Genomic DNA, 21,339 nt, shown 5'->3' with positions numbered 1-21,339 from the left:
CCAAAGCATGATGTTTCCACCACCATGCTTTACAATAGGTATGGTGTTTGATGGATGCAACTCAGTATTCTTTTTCCTCCAAACACGACAAGTTGTGTTTCTACCAAACAGTTCCAGTTTGGTTTCATCAGACCATAGGACATTCTCCCAAAACTCCTCTGGATCATCCAAATGCTCTCTAGCAAACTTCAGACGGGCCCGGACATGTACTGGCTTAAGCAGTGGGACACGTCTGGCACTGCAGGATCTGAGTCCATGGTGGCGTAGTGTGTTACTTATGGTAGGCCTTGTTACATTGGTCCCAGCTCTCTGCAATTCATTCACTAGGTCCCCCCGCGTGGTTCTGGGATTTTTGCTCACCATTCTTGTGATCATTCTGACCCCACGGGGTGGGATTTTGCGTGGAGCCCCAGATCGAGGGAGATTATCAGTGGTCTTGTATGTCTTCCATTTTCTAATTATTGCTCCCACTGTTGATTTCTTCACTCCAAGCTGGTTGGCTATTGCAGATTCAGTCTTCCCAGCCTGGTGCAGGGCTACAATTTTGTTTCTGGTGTCCTTTGACAGCTCTTTGGTCTTCACCATAGTGGAGTTTGGAGTCAGACTGTTTGAGGGTGTGCACAGGTGTCTTTTTATACTGATAACAAGTTTAAACAGGTGCCATTACTACAGGTAATGAGTGGAGGAAAGAGGAGACTCTTAAAGAAGAAGTTACAGGTCTGTGAGAGCCAGAAATCTGGATTGTTTGTTTCTGACCAAATACTTATTTTCCACCATAATATGCAAATAAATTGTTAAAAAAACAGACAGTGATTTTCTGGATTTTTTTTTCTCAGTTTGTCTCCCATAGTTGAGGTCTACCTATGATGTAAATTACAGACGCCTCTCATCTTTTTAAGTGGTGGAACTTGCACTATTGCTGACTGACTAAATACTTTTTTGCCCCACTGTACCTATAAAGAGAAAAAACAGACAAACTGAAAATTTTGCAGTGGTCTCTTAATTTTTGCCAGAGATGTATATATGTGTATGTATCTGTATGTATGTGCATGTATATGTATGTATATGTGTATGTATATGTACTGTATCTATGTGTGTATATGTGTATGTATATGTATGTATATGTACTGTACGTATGTGTGTATACGTATATCTATGTGTATGTGTGTATGTGTATGTATGTTTGCTTATGTATGTATATGAATATGTCTATGAATGTATATGTGTATGTATATGTATGTATATGTACTGTACGTATGTGTGTATACGTGTATGTATATGTATGTGTGTATGTGTATGTATGTTTGCTTATGTATGTATATGAATATGTCTATGAATGTATATGTGTATGTATATGTATGTATATGTACTGTACGTATGTGTGTATACGTGCATGTATATGTGTGTATGTATGTTTGCTTATGTATGTATATGAATATGTCTATGAATGTATATGTGTATGTATATGTATGTGTATGTATATGTGGAGAAACTGGGCCAGTGGGTGCTCTCTTCCGTTGGCCCGGCTTCCTTTAGCAAGACTGCATGGGCCAGGGCTCATACCACTGAATGCCCTCTCTCTCCCCGTGGGCAAGACACTACTCAGACAACACAGGGTGAGGGTAAAACAGTGTGGCAATACTTTATTGAACCACAACACACATTAGCAAACAAAATAGTCCCAGCAAATACCTAAGATGATGCAAATTACAGGGTCTCACTCTTCAGAGCTCCCAGGGTCGCTACCCCACCTGTGATACATACACACACACAGAGAGGAGGTAACGACAACCATAGGGAGATGAGAGTCCATAGAGTCTATACAAGGTCCAAAGCCAGTTGACAGGAGATGTTCTCCGAACATCTCCATGGAATCAGGCGCCTGGCAAGGTTCCAATTCTGGCTTTCTCCAAACGTATCCATGGTTCAGCGATGGTCAAATGTGGTAGCTTTGCATTACTTCAATTGGAGTGATGATGCCATGACTTCTGTATTGTAGGCTCCCTGAACACAAACAGATCTTCCTTTTTATAGGTCACAACTTCTCATTCGTATATACAGTATCTTTCCTGTATCAACTTCTCATTCAGTCATTCCACCCCAGGTTTGGGGGAAGGAGAGAGGAGGCCATCTTTTCAGGGTATGTGCACACGTCAAGATTTCTGCCAGAAATTTTCCTGACAAAAACCTGACATTTCTGCCAGAAATCCGCATGCGTTTTTTTTGCGGGTTTTGATGCATTTTTGCGCGTTTTTGATGCATTTTTTTTCCGTTTTTTTCCAAATGCATAGAATAGCGGGAAAAACACAGAAAATCCGCAAAATTAATAAACATGCAGCTTTTTTTTTTTTTTACCGCAATGCATTTTTTTTTTGCGGGAAAAAAACGCATCATGTGCACAAAAATTGCAGAATGCATTCTAAATGATAGGATGCATATGTAGGCGTTTTCTACTGCATATTTATTGTGTTTTTATCGTGAAAAAAACCGCGAAAAAAACCTGAACGTGTGCACATACCCTCACTGCAGGAGTGTGAAACCAACTTGCATAGATTGTCCTTCATATTGCAGAGCACCAATGGGTCATCAACATATTAACAAACATTCAAACATTGTGCCTTTGTTTCCCAAAGATAGTAGAACAATACTAGGACAGATACAATAGCTAATCAGCAGCCAGTCAACAAATGGCAGCCACAGAATTCATCACAATATGGGCCAACAGTCATTCTCACATCACCTCTAGCTCATGTCCCTGGCCTACTGAAGTATTTTGTCTGGATAATTCAGATTTAGGCTATGTGCACACGTACAGGTTTTTTTTTGCGTTTTTTCACGCTATAAACGCTATAAAAACTCATTAAAAACGCATACATTATGCATTCCATCATTTAGAATGCATTCTGCATGTTTTGTGCACATGGATGCGTTTTTTTTCCACGAAAAAACGCATCGTGGTAAAAAAATGAGCATGTTCATTATTTTTGCGGATTTTCTGCGTTTTTCCCACAATTCTATGCATTTGGGAAAAAACGCACCAAAAACGCGTCGAAATCGCGGTAAAACGCATGCGGATGTCTGGCAGAAATGTCCGGTTTTTGTCAGGAAAATTTCTGCAAGAAATCCTGACGTGTGCACATACCCTAAATGCGATATATACATACACATGCTGTGGCGATATATATATGTGTGTGTGTGTGTATATGTGTATGTGTGTGTATGTATGTATATGTGTATATATATGTACAAATATATATATGTGTGTGTGTATATATATATATGTACAAATATATATATGTGTGTGTGTGTATATGTGTATATATATATATGTACAAATATATATGTGTGTATGTGTGTGTATGTATGTATATGTGTATATATATGTACAAATATATATATTTGTGTGTGTGTATATGTGTATATATATATATGTACAAATATATATATGTGTGTGTGTGTATATGTGTGTGTGTGTATATGTGTATGTGTGTGTATGTATATGTGTATATATATGTACAAATATATATATGTGTGTGTGTGTGTATATATATATATATGTACAAATATATATATGTGTGTGTGTATATGTGTATATATATATGTACAAATATATATATATGTGTGTGTGTGTATATGTGTGTGTATATGTGTGTGTGTGTATATGTGTGTGTGTGTATATGTGTGTGTGTGTATGTGTGTGTATGTATATGTGTATATATATATGTACAAATATATATATGTGTGTGTGTTTTGAAGAATATTTTGTTTGAAAATGATGTGTAAATGACAGAGTTGCTGTATGTAAAAGCTCGTGTTAAAATCACATTGCAATCGCGATGCATTCAGATGTAAATCAGATGCTAGGTGCGAGAAAATTGCATCATCGCATTGCAAAACGCATTACACATGGATGACCATACGGAGAACACTTATGCGACTCTCGGCAGGGAGACTCGGACCAATTTTCCATACGTCAGTGTGACCCCGGCCTTACAAGCTATCTTGACAGATGTTTAGAATGAGTAACTGACTGATTCTCAGTTAACTCCTTCTGCAGCCAATCATAGACGATGTAATGCAGAGGTTATATCTGGCATATGCTTCAAAATTTTTAATTAAACCCAATTGCATAATTGATTTTTAGCACCAAATACATGCAGATAAGGAAAAAAAAAAAATAACATGGTCTACAATGGTAGACAACCACTTTAGGAGGTGGCATAATGTCATGGATAGTTGTATCATATATTGTCTGGTTCCAGGTCCCATCCCCTATGTTATCACCACTGAGATGTTTCGTCAGGCCTCCCGCCCGGCAGCCTTTATGGTGGCTGGCAGCGTACACTGGTTATCCAATTTCACAGTTGGACTCATTTTTGAGTACCTGAGGGTGAGTTCTGTTTTGCAATATGTATTAAAAATGTATTAGAAAGTATTCAATGTCATTGATCACTTCATTTTTCTTTTTCTTGCAGAGAGGATTAGGCTCCTACTGTTTCATCCTCTTTGCTGCAATCTGTCTAGCGACTTTCCTCTTCATATTTTTTGTGGTTCCAGAAACGAAGGGTAAAACATTTTTGGAAATCAGTCAACTTATGGCAAAGAAAAATGGACTCGATGAAATAACGGACTGCAAAGAAATCCAGGATCTGAATCCAGCGATAATGGACACCACACTGGAGAAATCAGATATTGCCTTTAACACCACTCTCTGATCATATTAACCCCCCATAGTGTAAAACATTCATATGAAACTTTTTATAAAAAGTTTTTAAAAATGATAACATTTCATTTGTTTAATTTTGATGTGACTCGTAAAAAAACAAAACCAAAAAAACCAAGATGGAAACATTTACAAAACAATTTCTTTATTGTTTAAACAATGGTATAATTGTATCGGGTGCAAAGACTGTGGTAATACCCCGACTCTGGACCCCAAAAGGATAGTTCGTCATCCTCATTGCATCTTTTTGAGCTTCAATTTCTGTTTTTCTATAATCACTATATTCTCTTAAAATTAAATCTGAAATGACCTTAGAATTAGAAGCGAGAGTAAAAAGTAAATCATCGCTTGTCCATGTGATATAAAATGTATTATCCAAACTATTAATAAGAGAAGATAGAATCTTTTAATAGTTTGTCTAATGAAAAAAAAATGGATGCGCATATTGCACTGGATGTGAGATACATACAGTACCCCTAATATGGTAGAATTAAAGGAAACCTGTCACGTTGAGATTGTTGTCTGGGTACCAAGTTAAAGAGCAAATTGATAATTAATTTCTAAGAATATTCTATTAATTATCAGAATAAACTGCATGTTTTTCCCTTTCATCTGTCAATCACTGATTAGGACCACCCACTGGACTCCTAACCGCAGAACAATCAGAGATTTGAATACATAAATTATGCATTTTTTTAATATTTTCTAAATTATTTATCAATCTGCTCCGCTCCTCCAGGTCAACAGTCTCCAACTCGCAGATCCGACCCCTAGTTCAAATAAGACAGGTTACCTGTAACTTGCCAAAAATATGTAATTGTTATTATGTAATTTTTTTATCCAATGTAAATGCCGCTGTTCTCCCGAATCCGGCGTTGTTTTTCTTTTGTTCATGCGCCTCTCTGTTCCTGAGATACGGCCCCATAATTCCGATATATAAATCTAGTCTTTTTTTTTTAGGCGAGTGGGCGTGGTTCTCACTATTCCTCTTCTTTAGGAACACGCCCAGTTGGCCAAGAAGCCTAGATTTGTATACAGGGAAAATGGGCCATATTTTGGGAATGGAGAGGCACAGGAACAAGACAAAAACAGCACCAGATTCGAGAGAACAGAGGGATTTATTCCAAGTAAAAAAAATACATATTTATCGCAAGAGATGGGAACTAATACCATATAGTATTAAAATGTTTCAACAGCTATTATCCGCCTCAAGGATGACCCCACCAGACACAATCATGGAGGTCTCTCCCCAAGATATTACGTCTCCCCTTGGTCCTGACTTTTGACATTTACTCAGGGCAGCAATCTCTTCAGCACTTAGATGGCGACTCCAGAGGTGAAGTTCACTTAACCGTCCAATGAAGCTGTAATTAAACAATCCCAAGAGATCAAATCTGTCTTTTGCAAGAAGAACTAGACCTCCAGGTTTAATGTCATATCCTTTCCGGAGATGTTTTTCTTTTCCTTGAAGCCCACTCACCCAGAGATCCGTCTTCCCAGAAGAAGACTCCCATTGGACACAGTAATGAACCCAATCCTCGGACGTGTGATGTATATTAAAATCAACAGATTCCCCCCCGATCCATAGATGTATTCCAGACCCCACGCTCAAGACCAGTTCATTGTCACTATTCGTGGTTGAGTAAGAAAACACTTTCTGAATGCGTTCCTGCCTGGTTCTCACCCACATACACAGGGTAAATTCAGTCAACTTTAAGGGTCTAATTAGCTGAACCTCCACATGGGCAGCTGGGTGATTACTGGCAAAATAGAAAGAAGGATATTGTGGAACCGCAGGAGAACCTATGTGAGAAAAACACATTGAGATGTAGTCAGTCTTTAGAATTCCTTGACATGAAATGCAAAAATGAAGAAGCCAGCTGCTAAATATAAGAGCAGAAGCCATAAAATAGTTTAATAACTATAACATTATGGTAAAAAATATACTTCAAGTAAACCTATTTTAAGATGGCTAAGCTTTTAATTATGTGTATCATTCCACTCTTGCTTTTAGTTAGTCAGAACCTGAAGGCAAGTGCCTAAGGTGGCAAAACTAAGATGGCGGTGTGACATATAAGTAGATATATAAAAAAAGGGCTGCAGCTACCAAGATTTGTGAGGAGTGGGGTGTAGAGTGTTTTATTGGGATCTTGTGCCTAACTTGCCTTATATATAGCACAGTTGAATGCCCTAAAAAATTGCACAACAACACATTTTGGACTTGAACCCAGTTCTTTTGCAGATTCTGTGGGATCCAGTTCTAGTCCAAACGCACTGTTTATGTAAAGCATGCATAAGATAGTTTTTATTTATATTTATATAGAAGTAATCTCAGAGAATCCTTGGAACAGTCACAGAGAAGATCCAATTTTACTCTTCTCACCATGACTGGTGCTTTAAGATTAAAGCACTGGGAAAAGATCTATGGCAGCAGCTACTAAAACACCCGTTAACACCAGTGGTAAGTATGATAAACTGCATGTTATCCAAATTATCCTCGCTTTGAAACCCTTCCTTTTTTTCTATATCTGTGTATATATGTGTTCGCCACAAACGCCAATGAGAATATTCAGTGAGTTTTGTATTTGTCTCCAATCAACAAAGCCAAGCAAATTCATGGGGAATGTGTTTATAGACTTCTCTCTGAACAAGAAGGCACAGGAGTGTGGAAGTATGGTTCCATGTTGGGTATTTTTAGAAGATCTGGATCATATTAATTGTATATTCTCAAACAAAATTGAAAAAAACAATGTTGCTAAATCACCAAAAAAAATAGTTCTATAAGAAAAAGAAAAATGTTGATAATTGTTTTTTTTTTTTTTTCAATATGTCACATTCTGCATTAAATGTTTAAAAATAGAAATCATCCAATTTTCACACCGGCCACTGATTCTTTTTTTAGACTCTAACTTCCTATTGTTTTAGGAAACAACACATGTCCAGACCCCAACCCTTTCTTTTTATATCGAAGCGTCTAATGAGCATAGCATGCGCAAAGGTTGAGTCTGCAGCAACATTATACAAAAGAAATTGTGGTCAGTGTGAAAACTGAAAGATTACTATTTTTGTGATAAATATAGTACATGGTATTTACACAAATAAAATCAAAATTGTCCAATTTTTTTTTTTCTTCCAAAAACACATGTAACACAAAGCCTGATATAAACAGTAGGTCATTTTCTGATTATGGCACTGAATAAGTGGGAATTCAATTTAAAAATTGTCAGCAATGAGCAATATTTGAAGTCCTGTTTTCCGAACTTCTTGTACTTATTAGTCCTATCTTTATTTTACATATAATAGCCTGATGTTGTTTTTACAGAAAGAAAAAGACTGCAAAAAAGCAGCCAAAAAGAATGTCTGGGTTTGGTTGATGACTAAACTCATCTATTTCAAACAAAGTTTCTGTAATGTGAAAGAACAGCACACAGGTGCCATCCATTTTGCATCTTTGCTCAGGATCGGACTGTCTCACTGTGGAACAGGTGAATTCCCTGGTGGGCCCCCCGTATGTACAGGAGTAGGCCCCCCACCCCTCTATATGAGCAACATCTCATCATTCATTCATTAAACTACTTTGTTTATTATTACATAGAAGCAGTGCCAAATTTATGAATGGGGTAATATAATATTTTTGTGAAGTTGAAGAGTGGAACCCAGAGTCAATATTAATGGTGGGCCCGTGCCACCCTAGTCCGGCAATGTGCGTGCTACCCAAATACAAAATTATACATTTAAATTTTGTATGATTGTGCAACAGATCACAGTCAGATTGTTAATGCATTGGAGTGTTTCTCACCTGCTCGACCTTTCGGCTGGTCATTCCCCACCTTCTTTTTCACATCTAAAATTTCAGACTCAATTTGGGTCAGTTTAGTGGTGATCTCTTGCTGGCAAATTTCTGCGAGGAAATACAATCAAACATCTTCCTGCAATGACTGATAACACACTTTTGCCATACATGCAAAATATTATGCAGTATAAAGAGTAACATCGTAATTAGAACTTATAGATATTGGTGTGTGGATGGATAACTAAGGCTCCAGTTTGCATATGGTGAAAGTACCACAGCACTCAACCCAACTTTACAGGGGCTGTAGTCTATTTGCAATTCCTGTTTGTAAGTAGGGTCCCCCATAAATAAACTCATTACAAGGTTTTCACTCCCAGTGATTAGGAATTTTGTGCTTGGTTTTAAACGCATCTGCAGAACTACGGTATGGGAAGTGCACAGTTGCCAGTGATTGAGACACTGCACAGTAAGGCTACTTTCACACATCAGGTTTTTGCCGACAGGCTTAATCCGGCGAATTTAAAAAAAAAAACTGATCCGGAAAACGTCGCCGCCGGATCTGTTTTTTCTCATAGACTTGTATTAGCACCGGATTGTGACAGATGGCCTCACGTTTCATCCGTTTTTCGTCGGATCCATCGAAAATGTGTTTTCCGGCGGCCGGAGAAAACGGACATAGTAACTTTTTATTGGTCCGTCGAAAAAACTGACAGCGATGACTCCGGCAGCGTCCGGAGTTTGCTATAATGAAAGGCTTCGTGAAATGATGAATCCGGCAACCGATTCTATTTTTTTTCAATTGAGCATGCCCCGAAGCAACATTTTCCATTCTGGAGTCCGTTCTCTCTCGCTCTCTACTCCCCGGACCAGCTAGTCAGATCCGGCAAAAAACGGATCCGTCGCATCAGTTTTTCACAATTTGCAACGGATCCGTTTTTTTTTTTCAAAAGTAGCCGGATTCAGCCTGACGGCGAAAACCTGATGTGTGAAAGTAGCCTAATAGGGCACTTTAAAGCGTTTTCTATAAGACAACCTCGTAATCTAGGGTAATTAAAGGGTTAGTACCCTGGAGGTATAAAAGAATAGAGGTTACAAACACGATCGCACTGAATTGTTATTGTTTATTTGCTTCCTAAACGCAAATTAAATCACTTTTTAAGCCGTTTTTATTAATAGGATTCTATCATTTCACTGCAGTAGTAGTTTTTTTAAAAAGCAGGGTGAGATTGTTTAGAGAAGAATTAAAATTACAAAAAACGTTATTGAATGAGTCTTTAAAAATTGGCCCTTTTCGGCGGTCTATTTAATCTGGACATTCCTGACAGCACGGTATGCAGGTCCAACCCCTGTATGTGTAATGGGTCTTAAATAGTATCAGACCTATTCTTTTGTACCCTACCTCCCTTCCCCTGATGAGTATGAGAAACGAAACGCTTTGGAAAGAAAATCCTTGGGGTTATAGTAACTAGGGTCCTGTTTGGTTTTCTACGTGGGGTATTGTATGGATGAAAAATGAGTGCCACCATCCTTGGATGTCTCTAATCATGGTCCCTTGAAATCCGGATGAGCAATAGGAAAGCGAGGTGAGATCTTTTCGATTTATGTAAATTTGATATTACCAGAATCGATTTAACAAAGGCAAGTGAGGAAAGACCTTTCATTTTTTAATTTAATGCCACATTGGACTCTGGATTCTTTTACTATTTGAGTTAGCTGCACCATACAATACGAATAACCCATTAAGGTACCGTCACACGTAACGATTTCTTTAACGATATCGTTGCTTTTTGTGACGTAGCAACGATATCGTTAACGAAATCGTTATGTGTGACAGCGACCAACGATTAGGCCCCTGCTGGGAGATCGTTGGTCGCTGGGAGTGATCAGGACCATTTTTTTGGTCGCTGATCACCCGCTGTCATCGCTGAATCGGCGTGTGTGACGCCGATCCAGCGATGTGTTCACTGGTAACCAGGGTAAATATCGGGTTACTAAGCGCAGGGCCGCGCTTAGTAACCCGATGTTTACCCTGGTTACCATTGTAAAAGTAAAAAAAAAACAGTACATACTCACATTCCGGTGTCTGTCACGTCCCCCGGCGTCAGCTTCCCGCACTGACTGTGAGCGCCGGCCGTAAAGCAGAGCACAGCAGTGACGTCACTGCTGTGCTCTGCTTTACGGCCAGCCGGCGCTCACAGTCAGTGCGGGAAGCTGACGCCGGGGGACGTGACAGACACCGGAATGTAAGTATGTAGTGTTTTTTTTTTTACATTTACAATGGTAACCAGGGTAAACATCGGGTTACTAAGCGCGGCCCTGCGCTTAGTAAACCGATGTTTACCCTGGTTACCCGGGGACTTCGGCATCGTTGGTCGCTGGAGAGCTGTCTGTGTGACAGCTCTCCAGCGACCACACAACGACTTACCAACGATCACGGCCAGGTCGTATCGCTGGTCGTGATCGTTGGTAAATCGTTAAGTGTAACGGTACCTTACGTGAGGTTCTTGTCTTTTGGGTTTCTATTGTGGTCTAAAATAGATTGTTTAGGTCAGCAACATAGTCGAGTGTCTTTTATGTGATCTTTTTCAATGTATGTTTGTTCGTTTTGTAGCCAATATAGGGCCAATTTTTAAAGACTTATTCAATAAAGTTTTTTGTAATTTTAATTCTTATCCAAACAATCACACCCTGCTTTTTACTATTTTGGATTGGTGGTCGTTGCTTTTTGCTTTCATTTCACTGCAGTACAGTAGCTGGCTGTACTGCTGTTGATGCTGATATAACAACGAGAAAAGAGATTTGAACAAAGCCACGATCAGTTCTAAGTGTAGAGTGGAAAATTTGCCCTGTAGATTACTGAGTGAAGGGAGGAAAGCATTCAGATTTTTCCAGAGGGCAGATCACACAGACTGTACTATATGTGTAGCACTTTCACGTAGCTGGCTGTACTGCTGTTTCTGACGTAGATGCTGAAAAAAACACTGCTCTTGTCTGTGCTCAAATGTCTTTCTCATTGTTAGAAAAATGTGATCTCTTCACGGTCTGTCAGCACAAGGGAAGAAAAAAGATGGAATGTAGAGGAGAGATGACTCCAGGAATGAAGCCGGATTGATACAAGAGAGCTAGTGAAGACCTGGCAAGAATTACTGAGGGGAACATGTCCACATGAGAAAATTATGAAACTAGGCGTAGGCTGCAAACTACATATTAGAGAGTCTATAAAGGAGTAAAACCATGGAAATTGCAATATGAAACTTAATACAACTTTTTAATTAAAAGTAACTACTCAAATATAAAAAAATATATTTTTGTACAAATCCTGTAACAGTCACAATACTGGAGTTTAGAGAGGCTGAGCACCAAGTATGGGCGACAGGGTAGTTATATTAACTCTTTTCATTGCCCTAGTTCTCTAAGGAAGAAATAAAAAAAAAAAAACACTGACCCAATGAGCTAAGAAGTTCACTTACCTTTTGACAATTTTACTCGGAAGGAAGAATGCACCACGCGATCATTCAGAGGCTGTGTATGGCGGTAATCATTACGTAGAGTCTTATTATGCCAATCAAGCAATGTCCCCTCCAACAATTTGATCTGCAGAGGTTGTAAAAGATCGAATGGGAACAAATGTGACAAAATTAACTCAAGTTGATCTCATAAAGTACAGTAAGTAACAATGGCCACTATAATACAACTTCTAGCTATCCTGCTTCGCTGACTACAAGAACAAAGTCATGAGTAAGGAGAAAGGACAGTGAATGATGCTGTTACTAAACTTTTAAAGTTTTTTTTCTAGGACTTTATTATCAAAGTCTAACTGTAGTTTCAAGTATTGTTTCAGAATACACTGTCGTGTTATTCCCATATACTACATATACTACATTTTTGAACAATTTTTCCTAAGAAGGCTGCAGTGGTTTCCCTGTGTGTCCTCCGCGCGTCGGGGTCCATTTACTGCTCTGCTTTCTCAGGTAAATATATCCCTACCTCTCCCTATGCCTTGCACTTTAGCACTATATGCACCTTGTGACCATCACATGAATACATAGTGTAATACTACCTGTAGGATCTCTTGGGTTCTTTTTACTAAATGTGTTAGGTTTTGCCAACATATATTTGATTACTCATTTAACCCTGTGCATCCTTCATCTATGTGGCATTAGACATGTGGCTACGCTTTAGGCAGACTTATTCAGCTCATATACCTTAGGCATTTTTTATTATGATATATTTATGGTCCTTTTGCATATATTACTGACTATTATTCATGCCTTTTTGTACTCTACTGAGCGTTACCAGCTAATATTTTGGGATCACTTGAATTTTTGTTAGGTATTGTGTATATATTTTCCTTAGCAGACAGTATATTCTGTCTTTGTATCTCCACTGATTGTTATTGGACTTTATTGGTATTTTTAATGTATTATTAATAAAATTCAGTGTTTTTATTGGCACAAAGCTTCCGCTCTGTTTCTATTTTTGGATATTTGCTTCAATACTTAATCAGTCTGTGATCAGTGAGAGGTTTTACCTGATTTTGAGAGAGGATGATGTGAGAGTCAAATACGGTCCACAGCACATTCTCTGTACAGGGCGGAGTGGTAAGGGAGCCCTGGTAGCGGTAGTAATTGTCCAGGTCTTCAGGCAACATCGCCAAGGGGTCAATTGTCTTTATTTCAGTTTCTTGCCCTGAAGTGAGAAAAGCCATATGGGTGTATGCAAAAGAAGTTTGGTCGTGAGCGCGCATGTATGAACACTTCAGGCTGATATATTCTTCATATCCATCTGCTACAGATGGATCTGGATAAGTTGGAAACTTGGGCTGAAAGGTGGCAGATGAGGTTTAACAATGATAAATGTAAGGTTATACACATGGGAAGAGGGAATCAATATCACCATTACACACTGAACGGGAAACCACTGGGTAAATCTGACAGGGAGAAGGACTTGGGGATCCTAGTTAATGATAAACTTACCTGGAGCAGCCAGTGCCAGGCAGCAGCTGCCAAGGCAAACAGGATCATGGGGTGCATTAAAAGAGGTCTGGATACACATAATGAGTGCATTATACTGCCTCTGTACAAATCCCTAGTTAGACCGCACATGGAGTACTGTGTCCAGTTTTGGGCACCGGTGCTCAGGAAGGATATAATGGAACTAGAGAGAGTACAAAGGAGGGCAACAAAATTAATAAAGGGGATGGGAGAACTACAATACCCAGATAGATTAGCGAAATTAGGATTATTTAGTCTAGAAAAAAGACGACTGAGGGGCGATCTAATAACCATGTATAAGTATATAAGGGGACAATACAAATATCTCGCTGAGGATCTGTTTATACCAAGGAAGGTGACGGGCACAAGGGGGCATTCTTTGCGTCTGGAGGAGAGAAGGTTTTTCCACCAACATAGAAGAGGATTCTTTACTGTTAGGGCAGTGAGAATCTGGAATTGCTTGCCTGAGGAGGTGGTGATGGCGAACTCAGTCGAGGGGTTCAAGAGAGGCCTGGATGTCTTCCTGGAGCAGAACAATATTGTATCATACAATTATTAGGTTCTGTAGAATGACGTAGATCTGGGGATTTATTATAATGGAATATAGGCTGAACTGGATGGACAAATGTCTTTTTTCGGCCTTACTAACTATGTTACTATGTTACTATATTCTGATTAAATGACTCCGTTCACACATCCAGTCTTTATTTCCATTGTTAGATTAGTTTGTGGAGCATAAAACGGGAAATAAAAACATTCATTTACAGAAACTGAAGTTTCTAAAATGCCCTCCATTTGCATCAGTGCCATCTGCTATCCACTTTTTTACCGATGGGAAAATAAAAATGCAGTATGCATAACTTTTCTAATTCTGTTCCAAAAAAAAAACGGATAGAAAATGGAACGGACAGTTCAAATTTTTTTTATTTTTTAACAATAAAGTCTATGGGAAAAAGATCATAATTAATAGTCATACATTAGTTCATCCTCTGTTTTTTGAGCTGTGCCTGCCCGGAAAACTAGAGCAAAATTAGATCATTTCAAAACAAAAGAAATACGGATTCTAAAGGGAAAATAAAAACTTCCATTTTTACATTAATCCATTAGTGGATTCGCTCTAACCCCTTAGTGACCGAGCCAATTTGGTACTTAACCCTTTCACGACATGCGCCATACTATTACTGTGCATGTCGTGTCTCCCCCTTTGATGTGGGCTCCGGCGGTGAGCCCACATCAAAGTCGCAACATGTCAGCTGTTTTGTACAGCTGACATGTGCGCGCAATAGCGGCGGGTGAAATCGCTATTCACCCGCCGCTATTAACCTGTTAAATGCCGCTGTCAAACGCAGACAGCGGCACTTAACCGGCGCTTCCGGGCGGCCGGAAATTATGTCATCGCCAACCCCGTCACATGATCGGGGGTCGGCGATGCATCAGGAAGGTAACCATAGAGGTCCTTGAGACCTCTATGGTTACTGATGCCGGCCTGCTGTGAGCGCCACCCTGTGGTCAGCGCTCATAGCACACCTGCATTTCAGCTACATAGCAGCGATCTGATGATCGCTGCTATGTAGCAGAGCCGATCAGCCTATGCCAGCTTCTAGCCTCCCATGTAGGCTATTGAAGCATGGCACAAGTAAAAAAAAATGTTTTTAAAAATATGAAAAAAATATAAAAGTTTAAATCACCCCCCTTTCGCCCCATCATAAATAAAACAATTTAAAAAAAAAAAACCTACACGTATGTGGTATCGCCGCAGTCAGAATCGCCCGATCTATCAAAAAAAGCATTAACCTGATCGCTAAAGAGCGTAGTGAGAAAAAAATCCGAAACGCCAGAATTACGTTTTTTTGGTCGCCGTGACATTGCATTAAAATGCAATAACGGGCGATCAAAAGAACGTATCTGCACCGAAATGGTATCATTAAAAACGTCAGCTTGGCATGCAAAAAATAAGCCCTCACCCGACCCCAGATCACGAAAAATGGAGACGCTACGAGTATCGGAAAATGGCACTATTTTTTTTTTAAGCAAAGTTTTGAATTTTTTTTCACCACTTGGATAAAAAATAACCTAGACATGTTAGATGTCTATGAACTCGTAATGACCTGGAGAAGAATCACAATGTCAGGTCAGTTTTAGCATTTAATGAACCTAGCAAAAAAGCAAAACAAAAAACAAGTGTGGGATTGCACTTTTTTTTTGCAATTTCACCACACTTGGAATTTTTTTCCCATTTTCTAGTAAAAGACATGGTAAAACCAATGGTGTCGTTCAAAAGTACAACTCGTCCCGCAAAAAATAAGCCCTCACATGACCATATTGACGGAAAAATAAAAAAGTTATGGCTCTGGGAAGGAGGGAAGTGAAAAATGAAAACGAAAAAGGGCCGCAACTTGAAGGGGTTAATGACCGAGCCAATTTTTACAATTCTGACCACTGTCACTTTATGAGGTTATAACTCTGGAACGCTTTAACAGATCCCGCTGATTCAGAGACTGTTTTTTCGTGACATATTGTACTTCATGATAGTGGTAACATTTCTTCGATATTACTTGCGATTATTTATGAAAAAAACAGAAATATGGTGAAAATTTTTTAAATTTTGCAATTTTCAAACTTTGAATTTTTATGCCCTTTAATCAGAGAGATATGTCACGAAAAATAGTTAATAAATAACATTTCCCACATGTCTACTTTACATCAGCATAATTTTGGAAACAATTTTTTTTTTTAGGGAGTTATAAGGGTTAAAAGTTGACCAGCAATTTCTCATTTTTACACCCTTTTTGTTTTAGGGACCACATCACATTTGAAGTCATTTTGAGGGGTCTACATGATAGAAAATAAACAAGTGTGACACCATTCTAAAAACTGCACCCCTCAAGGTGCTCAAAACCACATTCAAGAAGTTTATTAACCCTTTACGTGCTTCACAGGAACTGAAACAATGTGGAAGGAAAAAATGAACATTTAAATTTTACTTCAGAACCATTTTTTTTTTCACAAGTGTAAAAACAGAAATTTAACAATAAATGTTGTTGTGCAATTTCTCCTGAATACGCCAATACCCAATATGTGGGGGTAAACCACTGTTTGGGCGCACCGCAGAGCTTGGAAGAGAAGGAGCGCCGTTTTACTTTTTCAATGTAGAATTGGCTGGAATTGAGATCGGATGCCATGTCGCGTTTGGAGAGCCCCTGATGTGCCTAAACAGTGGAAATCCCCCACAAGTGACACCATTTCAGAAACTAGACCCCTTAAGGAACTTATCTAGATGTGTGGTGAGCACTTTAAACCCCAGGTGCTTCACAGAAGTTTATAACGTAGAGCCGCAAAAACAAAAAATCCTTTTTTTTCCCTCAAAAATGATTTTTTAGCCTGCAATTTTTTTATTTTCTAAAGGGTAACAGGAGACATTGGACCCCAAAATTTGTTGACCAGTTTGTCCTGACTATGCTGATATCCCATATGTGGGGGGGCACTGTTTGGGCACCCATCGGGGCTCGGAAGGGAAGGAGCACTGCTTGGAATGCAGACTTTGATGGGATGGTCTGCGGGCGTCATGTTGCATTTGCAGAGCTCCTGATGTACCTAAAAAGTAGAAACCCCCCACAAGTGACCCCATTTTGGAAACTAGACCCCCCAAAGAGCTTATCTAGATGTGTGGTGAGCACTATGAACCCCCAACTGCTTCACAGAAGTTTATAATGTAGAGTCGTGAAAATTATTAAAAAAAAATATTTTTTCCACAAAAATGATCTTTTCACCCCAAAATTTTTACTTTTACAAGGGTAACAGGAGAAATTGGACCCCAAAATTTATTGTGCAATTTATGCTGAGTAGGCCGATACCCCATATGTGGAGGGGACCACTGTTTGGGCGCATGGCAGAGCTCGGAAGGGAAGGAGCGCTGTTTTCGAATGCAGACTTTGATGGGATGGTCTGCGGGCGTTATGTTCTGTTTGTAGAGCCCCTGATGTACCTAAACAGTAGAAACCCCCACAAGTGACTCCATTTTGGAAACTAGACCCCCCAAGAAACTTATCTAGATGTGTGGTAAGAACTTTGAATGCCCAAGTGCTTCACAGAAGTTTATAATGCAGAGTCGTAAAAATAAAAAATATTTTTTTTTTACACAAAAAAGATTTTTTAGCCCCCAAGTTTTTATTTTTACAAGGGTAACAAGAGAAATTGGACCCAAAAGTTGTTGTCCAATTTGTCCTGAGTACATGGACAGCCCATGTGTGGGGGGGACCACTGTTTGGGCACACGGCAGAGCTCGGAAGGGAAGGAGCGCCGTTTTGGAATGCAGACTTTGATAGAATGGTCTGCGGGCGTTATGTTGCGTTTGCAGAGCCCCTGATGTACCTAAACAGTAGAAACCCCCCACAAGAGACCTCATTTTGGAAACTAGACCCCCCAAGGAACTTATCTAGATGTGTGGTGGGAACTTTGAATGCCCAAGTGCTTCACAGAAGTTTATAATGCAGAGTCGTGAAAATAAAAAATATTTTTTTTCCACAAAAAGCTTTTTTAGCCCCCAAATTTTTATTTTCACAAGGGTAACAGGAGCAATTGGACCCCAAAAGTTGTCCAATTTATCCCGAGTACGCTGATGCCCCATATGTGGGAGTAAACCACTGTTTGGGCGCAGAAGGGAGGGAGCACCATTTGACGTTTTGAGCGCAAAATTGACTGTCGCTTTTGGAGACCCCCTGATGTACCTAAAAAGTGGAAACCCCCCCAATTCTAACTCCAACCCTAACCCCAACACACCCCTAACCCTAATCCCAACCCGATCCATAATCCTAATCACAACCTTAGCGATAATCACAACCCTAACCCCAAAATAACCCTAATCTCAACCCTAACCATAACCCTAATCAAAACCCTAAATCCAACACACCCCTAATCCTAATCTCAACCCTAATCCAAACCCTAACCCTAATTCCAACTCTAACCCTAACTTTAGCCACAACCCTAGCCCTAACTTTAGCTCCAACCCTAGCCCAAACCCTAACTTTAACCCTAACCCTATCCCTTACTCTAGCCTTAACTTTAGTCCCAGCCCTAACCCTAAATTTAGCCCCAACCCTAACCCTAGCTTTAGCCCAACTCCTCTAGCTGCCAGCCGACAGATCATGGTGGGCGCACTGCGCATGCGCCCGCCATTTTGTTACCGGTTGAAGAAGCCGGTGGCCAAGAGGGGACGCAGGAAGACCCAGGGACACCGGCAACCGAGACCTCAGAGAAAATCCGACTCTGGAGGCGCTATTCACTTTTTCCACAGCGCCGTTAATTAAGAACCCTTAACTGCCGCCGTTAAAAGGCGTATCGGCGGTTTTTAAGGAGCTAAAACCTTCAACTGTGATTTCTGTTTTGCATCCATTTTTGCACATTTCAATTTTTTTTTAAATACTTTAACACCGACGGATGAAAACTGGACATATGAACAAAACAAAGTGCGGCTACAAGAAGTGCGCCCAGCCCAAATATTGGAGAGTAGCGTGTAAATTTTAAAATGGTATGAAGTTACAAATAATGTATATCTTATGGAAAAAGTTGGCTGAAATAGCCTTTTTTTCTAGATCACGGTCACACGTTCAGTATTTGGTCAGTATTTTACAACAGTATAAGTAAGCCAAAACCAGAAGTGGGTGAAAAATACAAAAGTGATGACATGTTTCTATTATATTTTTCATCTGATTGTTCAGTACCTGCATATCGGATCTTGGCTAGTCTGGAAATTACTTCACTGTAATAAGTGTTTTCAAAATGGCCATCCTGAAAATAATGAAAAAAAAAAGATTATTGAAGGTGTTATACCATTGTTTCAGTTTAGATATAGAATCGGATCCATCGACAGTGTCTGAAGAGTTGAAGGGTAAAGGGTAAGGGAAAACAGGGTGGATGGGACAAAAGGAAAAGAAAAGACAGGCATACATATATATACTACTGTAGCTTACTCAAACAGAAAAAGATTGTAGCTTACTCAAACAGATTAAATGTAGCTCAATATTAAACCTAATACAACTGTCGCTTCTTAATAACCAAAAAGTAAGTATGATGTATGATGTATATAAGGGCCTGTCCTGTCTGGAATCACCTACGGTGACCCTAGGACTTTGTGGGGGCAAAGTACGGTTCATTTACAAGCTACAATTGAGGAATAAGCTTTTCCGGGCCTTTGGATAATAAAGTTACTATTTTCAGTAAAATGTTGATTGTAGAACTATTTCACTTGGGATAAAAGTTTGATTTGGACATAGAAAGGAGTCCGGGAGAACCCATGGAGGATTTTATACCAGCACGTTTCAGGAAATCAACTCTCTCAGCTGGAAAAGAAATATTAATCAATATAGATGCAAATTTAATTTGTAGCGTAGAGAACTGAGTCCAATTGTAAGGTATTTCGGCCTTTTGAAGCTCATGAGTAGTGGATTTAAATAATTTCCGTTTATGCAAGGTTTCCTTAGACAGGTCTTTAAAAAAGGTTAAATGACTAAACGGAGAAGAGAGGAATCTTGGCTCTTTTGAAATACCGAGTAGTGTATTTCTGACCCAGTTGGGGTAAAAAGAGACGATAACATCAGTAGCAACATCTGACGGAAGAGTAGATGACCTGCGAATTCTAGAGACCTTCTCAATTGAGTTTTTCCCATGGGCATTAGGAATTAAATGAGAAACTAAGGAAGAGATGTAATCCCTTAATTGGAAAGACTGGACCGTTTTTGGAATCCCTCTGATCTTCACATTGTTTTTCCGTTTAAAGTCTTCAAGATTAGTTAGACTTTTTCTGAAGGAAGTAATATCTTTTTGAATGATTTTCAATGAATCTGAGATTGTAGTAATGTTCTGATCTTTAGTAGGATATGAGGACTCTTGAATTTTGAATGAGGAGACAATTCTCTTTGAGTTACATAAGGAGCCATCAGAAGCCCCATAGGATTTTGAAAGAGACGAGACATCTGCTCTTCAACTTTGAAGAGTTCTTTGATGAAACTCTCGGAAGCTTTGACTTTGTTTAAGTGTATAGAATCATCAGATTCCATTTCGATTTCAGATGATATTTTTGAGTTATCATCATTATTAGTATTTTCCCTGAATTATCTACTGAAACTAGGAGGGCCTTACATATGTTGATCATAAATTTTTCTGTTAGGTTATCATCAATTGCTTGAATATCATTTATCAATTAATTATTGTAATTACATTGCCCTTGTAATTGTCTCTGATTTAGTTTGACTGATTTAGCTTTTTGTTTACATTTTTCAAAAATTTCTGAATCTTCACAACTGGTTGTATGTTTTGAAGAAGAATATGAACATGAAGAAAAAATGTCATCGGGCACCATGTCATCAGAAAAATAGTTACCTCTATAACCAAAAGAATCTGTATCGTTATAAAACTCCTCAGAGTGACTATTCTCCAACTGTCCCCATGAGTCGAGGGATTCATCTGATTGATCAGATTTGTTTTCTATATCTTTGTGAGAAGAAACAAATTTGTCTGTGGAGAAGATATTTGTTGTTTCCTTAAAAAATTTAGCAGAGTAAGGAGCTACATTAGGAAGCTTCCCTTTAATTTCCCCCAGATTGTAGTCTTTAGTAGTATGTGTGGATTTAGAAGGGGTACTCTCTTCAGGTAAACATTACAGATGCAGACCCACATCTTTCCCATCAGATAAAAGCTTGGCCTCATTTCACTGTAAATTATACATCTGCCCTTTAATGGTGTTACTTCTCAATATATTAGTTGACTGATTAATTAGTTTTTTGCTTTTAAGTACTTATTGTTACTGATGATTGATTAGTAAGGCCATTTCT

The 21,339-nt window shown here is 39.0% G+C and overlaps 2 protein-coding genes across 4 annotated transcripts in view; one reads left to right on the top strand and one right to left on the bottom strand.

The window, feature by feature from the left end:
- KMT2A (lysine methyltransferase 2A) overlaps positions 1-4,872 on the top strand; it is a 160,156-nt gene extending 155,284 nt beyond the window's left edge. For 2 of the 3 annotated variants that reach the window (XM_069741274.1, XM_069741276.1), the window contains 2 exons: positions 4,263-4,390; positions 4,476-4,872. In XM_069741274.1, the coding sequence (XP_069597375.1) occupies positions 4,263-4,390; positions 4,476-4,715 (368 nt within the window). In that variant the 3' untranslated portion in view covers positions 4,716-4,872. The remainder of the gene's footprint in view (positions 1-4,262; positions 4,391-4,475) is intronic. The other variant, XM_069741277.1, reaches the window with a different exon arrangement.
- Positions 4,848-21,339, bottom strand: part of LOC138651240 (carbonic anhydrase 6-like) — a 34,629-nt gene continuing 18,137 nt past the window's right edge. Inside the window, exons 5-9 of the mRNA XM_069741290.1 lie at positions 19,231-19,297; positions 13,048-13,205; positions 11,987-12,110; positions 8,523-8,624; positions 4,848-6,526 (exon numbers count right to left, since the gene is read on the bottom strand). Coding sequence (XP_069597391.1) covers positions 5,913-6,526; positions 8,523-8,624; positions 11,987-12,110; positions 13,048-13,205; positions 19,231-19,297 — 1,065 coding nt within the window. The 3' untranslated portion in view covers positions 4,848-5,912. The remainder of the gene's footprint in view (positions 6,527-8,522; positions 8,625-11,986; positions 12,111-13,047; positions 13,206-19,230; positions 19,298-21,339) is intronic.

The sequence above is a fragment of the Ranitomeya imitator genome, chromosome 10 (assembly GCF_032444005.1).
Source record: "Ranitomeya imitator isolate aRanImi1 chromosome 10, aRanImi1.pri, whole genome shotgun sequence".
Classification (NCBI taxonomy): domain Eukaryota; kingdom Metazoa; phylum Chordata; class Amphibia; order Anura; family Dendrobatidae; genus Ranitomeya; species Ranitomeya imitator.
Note: the sequence above shows the minus strand (reverse complement) of the source record. Positions and strands in the feature narration are given on the sequence as shown.